Source organism: Pristis pectinata, chromosome 30, assembly GCF_009764475.1.
Source record: "Pristis pectinata isolate sPriPec2 chromosome 30, sPriPec2.1.pri, whole genome shotgun sequence".
Taxonomy (NCBI): Eukaryota; Metazoa; Chordata; class Chondrichthyes; order Rhinopristiformes; family Pristidae; genus Pristis; species Pristis pectinata.
This window is the reverse complement of record NC_067434.1, coordinates 16781606-16792798: the sequence shown is the minus strand read 5'-3', so window position 1 is coordinate 16792798 and position 11193 is coordinate 16781606. Positions and strand designations below refer to the sequence as shown.

Below are 11193 nucleotides of genomic sequence, written 5' to 3'. Positions count from 1 at the left end.
TTACAATAGAGACCAAATGCAAGTTTCCATTGTTGAATGTGTTTACTGTAAAATCTTTTATAGCCTAATTTCATTGTAAGCACATACAAATCCTTGAGGAATTAATCCCTTCATTAACTGTGATGTTGCTGCAAGCAAGCTTTTCATTGTACCTGTACCTCACCGTACTTGTGCACATGACAATAAACTCAATTTGACTTGACTTGAATGCTTTCAACCTTTAATAAATAGAGCTGTGACTCAAATCAGGGTATCAGAAATAAGGAAGAAATATAAAACATTGATGAGTTTATTGAAATCTTCTGTAAAAAAGCTTCTTTTATCCTTTGAAGTGAAAAGAACTGCGTATGTTCAAATTATGAAATAAAAGCTTTTTCTGAATTGCATGTATATCTTGAGGTCTCCAGGAGAAAGCTTTCCAACTCCACATCCAAGTTGGTGCAAACCTTCCAACCCAGTCTAACAATTGGGACATAATCTGTGTTGGCTTTCTTTAATAGCTCTTAAGCAACCAAGTACTGGATTGGGAACAAGGAATATGTAGAGAGTTTCTGAACTAATGCATTGTAGAAGGTTCTGCTTACATTAAAAAAATATTGAAAATGGAAATAAAAGTAACTGCGGATGCTGAAAATATGAAATATAACCAACAATGCTGGAAGTACTCAGCAGGTCAGTCAGCATCTATGGAAAGAGAAACAGATGTAACATTTCAGGTTGAAGACCAAGGGTTAAGTCTGAAAAATGTATTTTTCATTTCCTAGGAAATCAGCTCTTATTTGTGTTGATAGGTGTTGGCTACTGTTCCAGCTAGGATGGTCTCGACACCCTCCCTGTCCATCATGCTAATATTCTGCAAGTCTTATTCTCAGATGTGTTTCATCTGAATTAACCTGTGCAGGAAATTAGGCCTGGTCTCTCAACATAGCAGGGTTGGTAAAACAACTGTCCAGTCTAGGGTACTGGTGAACAATCCTGTGGAACATCTTGCAAGACCAGGGCAATTGAACTGTAATTTGGATCAACAGCAAGACCCAGTGATTCTGTTGACCCTTCCGTCATTGTAACAAATCCTGCCGGCCTCAAACAACCTTGACATAATGTTTTTCCTGGTCTCTTGCACAAGGTTGAGAATCTTGTTGCAAACCTTCTCCAAGTCAGATATTGTCAAGTTGGTCAACATCTACTCAGGCTGGAGCTCTCTGTAGTTCGCCTTTGACTGAGTGGTATTTGCAGGAGCAATATATGTCAATAATCATCCACAAACAAAGACATTTCCTCAAACTGGCTTGCATGCACGTTACCCAAGGGCCAGAATCAGCCAATGATGAATGAACTGGCATTCTTTTTCCTCAAGAACTATGTGTTTCCACCTTAGCACCACATTTATTGCTCGCAAAACCAATCGCATGCCCAGAGGGTTCATCATTGTCTCTCAAAGTCTATTTTAAAGTCCCCAGGATAAGCAACTTTTTACAACTTATTTGTTTTAATTTTAGGTAAATACCTGATTTTATAAATACCCCTTTCAATGCAAAAATCTATTTAGAACAGTCAATTAATTTCAGTCAATGGGAAAAGTTAACGTGAAGGGAAGCTGATTTATTGATATCTTAATATGTTAAATGTCCATTAATGAAGAAGGATCTTAGAAACATATTGCTGACAGGAAGCCAGATGGTCTGGAGTGCACCACTTCTCCTGGGTGCTGAAGTTGCTGAAATTTCTTGTCATGTGAGTCTCGAATGGCCAACCTCTTCTTTTGTGATTGTGATCCAGATTCTACACATGCAAGATAGGAGAAGCCTCAACTCTGCATCTACCTTGTCAAGCCCAAGCCCTGTAAGAGTTTTGTACACTTCAATGAGATCACCTCACATTCTTCTAGAAGGTATAGGCACAATGTGCTTAATCTCTCTCCTGTGACAAAGCCGCCATCCTAGGAATCGATCTAATGATCCTTCATTTATATCTGTATATCGTTCCTTAGGCAGAGAGACTCAACCTGTGCATGATATTACAGCTGTGGTCTCATCAAGGCCTTATTTCATTGGAGTAGGACATTTCTACTCTTGTACTTAAATCCTCTTGCAATAAAGGCCAAGATACTATTTGCCTGCCTAATTTCTTGCCATACCTGTGTATTGCCTTTCAGTAGATGATGTAAAAAGGCTTCCATGTCCCTCTGAAAACCAGTCTCTCACCATTTGAAAAAATAGTCTGCCTGTTATTTTCTTTCTCCCAAAGTGGATTACCTCATATTTTTCCACATTATTTCCATATGCCATGTTCCTGCCCATCCTGTTAACTTGTCTATATCCTCATGCATCATCGTCACAACCCACCTCTGTCACCTAGCTTTGTATCGTTAACAAGATTGATATTACACTTGATCCCCTCATTCAAATCATTGATTTTTTGTTTATATTCATTTTTGGAATGGGATATTATCGGCAAGGCCAACATTTATTACCCAGTTCTAATTGCCCTTGAGTTGCCTTCCTGGACTGCAGTCCTGGTGAAGGTTCTCCCTCAACATTGTTACGTAGGGAGTTCCAGGGTTTAGATCCAGTGGTGACGAAGAACTGGTGATACAGTTCCAAGTCAGGATGGTGTGCAATTTGGAGGGGGACTGTAGATGGTGGAGTTCCCAGTTGCTGCTGTCCATGTCTTTCTTGGTGATAGAGCTCACTGGTTTGGCAGGTGCTGTCAGAACAGCCTAAGCAAGTAACGACATACATTTTGTAGATGACATACCCCAAAGCCACGGTGCACCAGTGATGGAGGGAATGAATGTTTAGGGTGTGGATGGGCTGCTTTGTCCTGGGAGATATTGAGTGTTGTTGGAGCCACCCACATCCAAGCAAGTGAAGAGCATTCCGTCATGCTTCTGACATGGCTCATGAATGGTGGAAAGTCTTTGGGGTGTCAGGAGGTGGGTGACTCATTGCAGGATAATCAGACTCCAAACCAGTTCTGTAGTCACAGTATTTATGTGGCCAGTCAAGTTAAGCTTCTGGTCAATGGTGACCTCCAGGTTGTTGATAGTGTTGGAGCTCGTTGATGATAATGTGATTGAAAATAAGTCACGAAGCTGGACACCTTACTTCTGTGACCACTCTCAATAACTGCTGTACTTCCAATTTATGGACATATGCTCTAATAAGAATAAGATCTGGGAGGGAGGTTGTGGCCATGATGGTAGCTCAAAAAATCATACTGCTCATAGGGTTTATATAAGCTCTCTACAAAAGTGCTTTTAAATTGCAGTTAGTGGCAGCAACAGACCTGTGACGCCTGTAGTATATCCTTTCTACCACTAATATCTCCATTCAGCCATTTGCTCTCTCCTGGAGTTGGACCGATTGCCTCCACCCCACCCTGGACAATCTCTATAACCTCTGGCACCATGTGGGCACTCCTCTGTCACAGAAGCTCGTGATGTTCATCCTATGGCATCTGGCACAGCGGGCCATGATTGCCCTGCACAGAGGTGAGTGGGTGGTGTGCATGGATGGTTAAAATGGCGGCAGCCACAGGCTGAATCCACCCCATCCTCCAGAAAAATCTGCAACCCACCAAAGACTCTGGGATTGTAGTTTCCCTGCTGGGTACTTGGTGAAGATGAATATCATCTCTAGTTATGATGTAAGGCATGATCCTGAAACAGTCACTTTGTTCTCTTTCCACAAATAAATAAAATTTATTAAAATATATACAGGAAATACAATACAATCAGTACATGTCTTTCTTTACTTTCATGGTGTCATCGATATCAGATGTTGCCTAGCCTGCTGAAAATTTCAATTTCAGATTTAAACTACCCACTTTGGGACACCCATAATACTTCATATTTAAGAAACGTTGTAAAACCAACCAGTTTTAATTTTGTAGGTCAGGCGGCATCTATGGAGGGAAATAAACAGTTGAGGTTTCAGGTGGAGACCCTTCATCAGGACGCGAAATGGCGACTGTTTATCTCCCTCCATAGATGCTGCCTGACCTGCTGAGTTCCTCCAGCATTTTGTGTGTGTTGCTCTAGATTCCAGCATCTGCAGAATCTCTTGTGTCTCAGTTTTAACCTTTCGGTGCTGCCATTTTTTTGCACACTGCGCCAATCATTTTAGAAGAAAGGAATCAGGAAGGGCGAAGCTACCTATATTTTAATTATGATGCATTCTGCGGTTACATGGCGAGCCCTCGCAAGTGCATTATGGGTTTGTAAGTCTCCCTACTAAGTTTGAGCATGGTGGGCTCTTGGTGAAGATGACAAAGAGACTACACTTCCCATAGTACTGAGTCCGCTGTGGCAAAGAAACCCAACTCTCCCATAACACCGCTGCTGCAAGTTTCAAAGTTATAAAAAGCAAGAATATTGAATGCACTTGTCAGATCAGACAGCACCCACTGTGGGAGACACCTGTAAAGGAACAAAATGTTCACTTTAATATGTGTAAATCTATTGCAAAAGGGATGACTTCGGTTCCAAACTGCTCTCCATTCCCAACACAGTGAAAAATCGGATGTTGGGTTTAAAGTATTTGGTATTGGTTTATTATTGTCACTGGTACTGAGGTACAGTGAAAAACTTGTCTTGCATACCGATCGTACAGGTCAATTCATTACACAGTGCATTGATGTAGTACAGAGTAAAGTGTCACAGGGCAAGGTCACAGCAAGGTAGATCGTGAAGTCACAGTCCATCTCATCTTATAAGGGAACCATTCAATAGTCTTATCACAGTGGGGTAGAAGCTGTCCTTAAGTCTGGTGGTACGTGCCCTCAAGGCTCCTGTACCTTCTACAGGATGGAAGAGGAGAGAAGAAAGAGTGACCCGGGTGGCTGGGGTCTTTGATTATGCTGGACAGCGAGAGGTAAATTTCCACCACCGATTGGTCATCGGCGTCACCAGGGTGGACCCGAATGGCTCGGGCCACCTGTCAATAATATCCCCGCCTCTCCGCCCCTTCCTTGCGGGTTCACGTCACCTGTCATTTCGAACCTCTTCTTGATTCACGCCCCTTTTAAATTCAAACCAGGTCCGTGTGGGATGGGCCAAGGCGGGACTGTAACAGCTGCCAGCCCCCTCCCCAGCAATGTTCTTGATTGGCTAGATTTTGGGCTGCGAAGAAGGGAGACCGGGATTGCCCTCACGGTAGGCTGGTATATTTTCCCGTAAAATTTAAATCTAAATGTCGTCAAATTTCAGAACATTTAAATCCCCGCAAGAAATAGAGCGGGTTGGAAGGGTTCAACTGTTGCATGCATCCAATCAAATCTCACACAGATCCCTAACCAAAGCCACCGGTAATCTGTGACCAAACTCTCTTTCAATGTACTGTATAGCTGAATTGCTCGTTCTTCCAGATTTTTCCTAATAATTAGCAGTGGATTTGATTCCACCGCTCTTTCGCAATGGTTTGCAAGTCATAATATCGCGTTACATAAATATTATTTCAAAGTATATCCCTTTGATTCTTTTGTCACTTAACTTACTCATAGAAATTCAAACAATAGGAAAATGCAAGAAGCACACAGAATGCCAGTCACCAGTATGGACCTAAATAATGGAGCGTTTTATAATTGGATCAAATGGGAGGATCTGATAGAAGTAAATTTGGGTGTATGTGTGTGGATTGATCTGTAGTTACTTTAATGGAGAAAATATGAGATTGTTAAGTGGCTGAATGATCTTTACAGTAGACAATGGAAAGATGAATTAAAGAGGTTGAAGATTGTAAGTGATAGAAGAATTGCGAGGCAACCGTGACTATGATTTGTTTGGGACAAAAGCAATAAAACAGATACAATGCAAAGTGAATTCTGTGTTAAAAATCTTAAGAAGGGATGCGTGTGAGGTTCATGGTGACCTCTGCTCTGAAATATTTGGTAGATGGGGACATGGCAACATCAATGAAACCTCCGAATTGTTGCAGAGAAAAGGCTCCTTCAGTCATCGCCGCCCCCACCCCGGCTGATTGGACCTACGATTGGCTCACATCTGCCATTGTTGCTCCTCTTTCCCTCTTCCCATTGGCCAAGGCAGACGTCACTCAGACCTCAACCCTTTTCAAACCGGGGATGTGCTAGGCGTCAGGATTGGTCCGCCTGTCCCCCCAGCCCTGCCGGCCCTTCGCAATCGCCATTGGTCAGGTGTCTGCGGCCGCTGGGCGCGGCTCGGTTGGCGATTGGTGGGAAGGGGTGCCCGTCAATCAGGCGCCGCCTGATCCCGCCCCCTCCCCTCGTCAGGCAGCCCGTGTGCTTGTTCTCCAGCTTCTCAAGATGGCGGACTCGGCTCAGTTCACCGAGAACGGCGGTGCCGGGGCGGGTCCCGACGGTTTCGACGCCGCCTTCTACAGCTTCGGAGGCCCGGGAGAGAACGAGGCGTTCGGCGACGGGTCCGAGTCGAAAGCCGACGGGGCCAAGGGCGCGGGCGGCGAGGCGGGCCACGAGGCCTCGGGGCGGGCGGGAGATGGGAGCCAGGAGCAGCAGCAGCAGCCGCCGCCGACGACGAAGGAGATGGAGGGCTCGAAGATCAACGCCAGCAAGAACGAGGAGGATGAGGGGTGAGTGCGGGACTGGGGGCAGAGTCCAGGCGTGGGTTGGGGCCTGTTCCTTAGTCTGCAGCCCGACTGAACCCGGACTGACCCCTTTGTGGGGCTCATTGAGGGTCTGGTGTCACCACTGGGGTTTAAATGTTCCTCCTCCTGTCGCTGCAGTGGTTTAACTACTGGTAACCCAGCAGCCTGGGTCCAGCGATCAGCTTCACGTCCACCGAGACAACGAGGGGATTTGTATCATTTCCTGAATTCGAGTGGTGATGCTGACCACGTTATTTAAAAAACTACCTAGTTCACTTTCGGGACCCATTGGTCTTTGTCCACAACTCTCCTTAAAACAAAACTCGGGTAGCATCCATGGAGAGGTAAACGGTATTAATCCATTCAAAGTCAATTTTCTTTCATCAGAATGTGACTTCTGATTTGCAGCAGTGTTGTTGATTCAGCTGAGATGGCCTAACAGTGTGATAGATATTGGGTTGATGTAAGTGATCCAAGAATGAATATTTAGAACAAAAGAATGTTTGGAACTTCATTGGCTTTTTGTTTATATTGGTCTGCACAGCCTAAGAAAGAGGCTTCTATTTATGTGTCTTCCATACCCCTTTCAAAATATTTTGCAGCTAAAGAGGAATATTTGCAGTGCAGGATAATGTAAACAAATACAGCAACCTGTTTTGTACATAGCATTGCATGCTCTGAGAAATAGCAACATGATAATGGCAAGATAATATTTTTGATGTTGGTTGAGGAGTAATATTGTTCAGGATTATTCTATAATTTTTTTGAATGTTTTCCCTCATTGGAAGTGAGATGACATTTAAGAGTTGACTACATTGGTGTGAGTCTAGAGGCAGATGTGGGTAGGCTATGGTAAGTTGGCAGATTTCCTTCCCAGACTGACATCAGTGAACCACAGGTATGTTATGACAATCTAGTGTCTTTGTTTACAGTGACTGAAATTACTCTTAATTCATATTTATTTGGTTGTGAAATTAAATTCCACAGTCGCCTGGGTGGGGTTTTACACTTGTGATTCCAGATTATTGGCCCTGAACTCTGGTTGCTAGTTAGTTCTTAACTACTTCACTTCTGTACCTGTGGTATTGTGGCATGGACCAAGACATTGGTTAAATGAACGGTTAAGCACCTCCTCCTAAATAAAGTGTGTCTGACCATTAAATTTTCCCTCAGTACTGCACTGAAATATTACCCTAAGTATTTGTTTTCAAACTTCTGGAGAAGGACTTGGACTTGCAAGCTTCTTTCTTGGGTGACAGTATTACAAACTGATTTAAGGTTGACCAAGCTGGATTTAAAGAGAAAATGCTAGAATACTCAGCATAGTAGACAACATCTCTTTCCAAAGATATTGTCTGATACGCTGAGTTTTCCAGCGTCTTGTCTTTAATTCTGTTTTCTAGCATCTGCAATTTTTTTGTATTCTGATTTTTCACCAAACTGGATTTCATAGGCAGAAGTGACTGAAATTCAAATTTAAAATATTGAGTTATTCAATAGTCAGCTGTTCCTGTGAATATTATTGTCACTTTTTGTGTTCTAGTTTTCATCTCCCAGAAGTGTGAACAAGTGATGAAAATTTGCAGTAAAATAGAAAAATAGTGTGATTATTGTATGCAGATGTTGATTCCTTGAGTTTAGATTGTAAATACAGTGCTGTCCTGATGCTCTGGTCTGAGGCTGGTAATGTGATTAATTTGCAGCAGGACCCTGATCAAAGCTGCTTAAATTCTCTAGTTTCAGGAATATTGAAATGGTTTCCCACATGTCTACATTTTGTTTTTCTAGAGACCATGTTGGATGGCTGTTTTAAAATGTAATCCCTGCAAGTTTGAGTGTTCTGTTTCTCGTGTTACCATTTTTTTAGGGTAATTTTTTTCTGCACTTTTCCTTCATTTGATAACCTGTCTCCATTGCACAACAACACACTGTTAAAGAACCACAAAAAGACCCTGGAAAATGTGTACTGCTTCCCATATCCCAAGAACCACCTCTCCGCAAAGGCAGGCATTGATGATGAAATTCACCATTGTCTTCAGGGTATCAAAGTAGCCTGAGGAAAAGTGTTTCAAGATCCTGACCTGGTACAAAACTCATGATCTAGCAGACAGCAGAGGTCCCTTGCCTTTGGGCCATGGACTACATTCAGCAGGCACCTCCAGAGTACTGGAGAAGTAACACTTACCCACTTCCAGGGTAAGCAAACAAGTGTCCTCTCCCAGGCTGACTTGCCCAACATTGAGCCCTTAATTTTACTTGGCTACATCAGGGGTGCCATATTTTTTCATGTCTGATACCAACACTCTACACCAAGCCCTGTCATGGCCAGGGGTCAGCAGATGGAGAGGAGAAATCATCCAAGGGTGGTGTTCTCAAAGTCCCCTTGGAAAAAAGTGCAAGTTCTCCCAGGATTCCCTAGTCCATAACTATTCAAAGTGGAGAAGGGGGCATTCAGGATGACATTGAAAACCTTAAGGTTCATTTGTTGGGAACATAAGCCCAGCATAAATGATTGAAGGAAGCCACACAACTTCAAACTATCCACTTACACACCCTGTCAAGTACCTCATGTCCTAACTGTGGCAAAATTGCAGGTCTTGCCAACCACCTCAATGCACAGACTGGAGTGGAAGGAGAACTGCCTGAGAAGAAGAATATGAATAATATGGTTTTGATGAATGTAATAATGTTCACTTCTGTGTAGTAAATGAAGTTCAGTTTGTACCATGCAAGTGAGCTTGCTGTCCTTCTGTGTCAACTTGCATTGTAGAGCAGGTTTACAAAAATGCTAACCATTACACCTCCGGATGAAGGGTATAGGGTAGAATTTATGGAAGGATTGTGAGACAGCTTAGTCTTGAATGAATAAGACTTTAATTGATTTTGTTTAATTTTCTAAATGGCACAAGAGGCTTGATTTGATTATTTGAATAGACTGAATGGATTGCATTCTTTACTTCTGTATGGAAATTTCTGTATACATCTTTTTAAATAGGTGTTATATGCACTATGCTGATAGAAATTAATAGAAAAATGTGTTTTATCAAGGCTGTTGAGAATCACTTGACTAAAATGGGAAATTCTTTGTTTGAAACAGTTATTGAAACTGGTCAGCTTTTGGTGGATTCAAGGAACTTTGTTGACTTTTGTTCAACTCTTGGACTCCAAGTACAATTCCAGTTGTTAAGGTTTACATCAGTATTTTTTTTCCTTTGGCAACGGCTCTGAGCTACTACATGGGGGGGGGAAAAAACATTTTGCAAAAGCATGTAAATAAGTATTTAAAATCTGCCTGTGCTTACCCTATTTCAATAGTTTCCGAACCTTTCTGAACCTTTGTTTAAAATGTTTGTTTACTTTTCAACTGTGGTAGAGATATCTTATTATGCCATATCGCAAAAATCTGTAAGAACGTAGTTCAGCTCATTAGATTTGCTTCTCTTTTCTTTCATTTATGGTGCACAGCAACCTTAAGTGGACTCTAAGCTTATCTAAATGAAGAGTTTGTATAAATGCTTTTTGATTCCTTGAGGATTAAGCAATCTCCAGGGTATTAATTCCAGCATAATTATTATTTAATCCTGGTTTATTCCTTGTGTGGATTTTCTAACACACCCAATCCACGTGATGGTTTTGAATATTTGATAGCTCTAGCTTTTGCCTGCATGACATTCGGACTTTTTTTTTGTAGCTATCTAGCCTTTTTAGGGTGAAGGAGTCAGCAATAGCTCCTTTAGATAAAAAACTGATCCATGTCACTAATGGAGAAACTTGCACTTTATTGGACCCTTTTTAATTTTGACCTTCACTCCGTTTCTACACTTGATGCTAATGAAATTGTATATCCACAGGGCTTGCCATCGCGTACTTTTAAGGACTAATTCTGTGCCTCCATTCAGTCTCTCCTGTCTTTAAATTAATTTAGGATGCCCAGTTTGTACATAGTGCAAAACTTTGGCGCTCTGACCTATGGTCCTTTGGGAACTTTCTTTTTGTTTTTGTAAGTTGTCTTTTGTACTGTTACATTTTCAAAAAAAACGTTGTAAGGCAAAACAATTTATTAAGCAGTAGGACTTAATTTTTGCAGGTGGATGGACAATTTTTTGGTGTCATTTGGTATTCATACAGCTGACTGACTGACATGTCAGTGAATTAGAGCCCTGGGGTTTGGTACAATCCCTGTTTCTTTGGCTCAGTGAATAAATGACCTTTTAAAGATATAATCAAGGGTACAGTTGGTTCTTTTGCCTTTTACTTTGACATACTGTACTAAAATATGCTGCAACAATCAGGATTGAAGACTAGTTGCAAGTAGTGCAGCGATCAGTGCTCGAGTCCCAGGTACTCATGATCTATATCAACAGTCTGGCTGAGCAGATCAAATATCATATTTCCAAGTTTGATGTAAAATTAGGTTTGAGTGTGACTGGGGGAGGGGAGGTTGTAAAGAGGCATCAAGGGTATGAGTGAGTAGGCAAGAATGTATTGGATGCAATATATTGTGGGACAATGTAAACTTAACTGCTATTGGTGTTCAGAACAAAAATGGTGATTGGGTAATGTGGATGTTCCTAAGGTCCTAGTATCCTTCTCCACGGGTCACTGAAAACTA

General features: G+C 42.0%; 1 protein-coding gene across 1 annotated transcript in view; it reads left to right on the top strand.

The window, feature by feature from the left end:
• Positions 1–3474: 3474 nt before the first annotated feature.
• Positions 3475–11193, top strand: part of LOC127584579 (heterogeneous nuclear ribonucleoprotein D-like) — a 29261-nt gene continuing 21542 nt past the window's right edge. The window contains exons 1-3 of the mRNA XM_052041354.1: positions 3475–3493; positions 5040–5155; positions 6091–6566. Coding sequence (XP_051897314.1) covers positions 3475–3493; positions 5040–5155; positions 6091–6566 — 611 coding nt within the window. The remainder of the gene's footprint in view (positions 3494–5039; positions 5156–6090; positions 6567–11193) is intronic.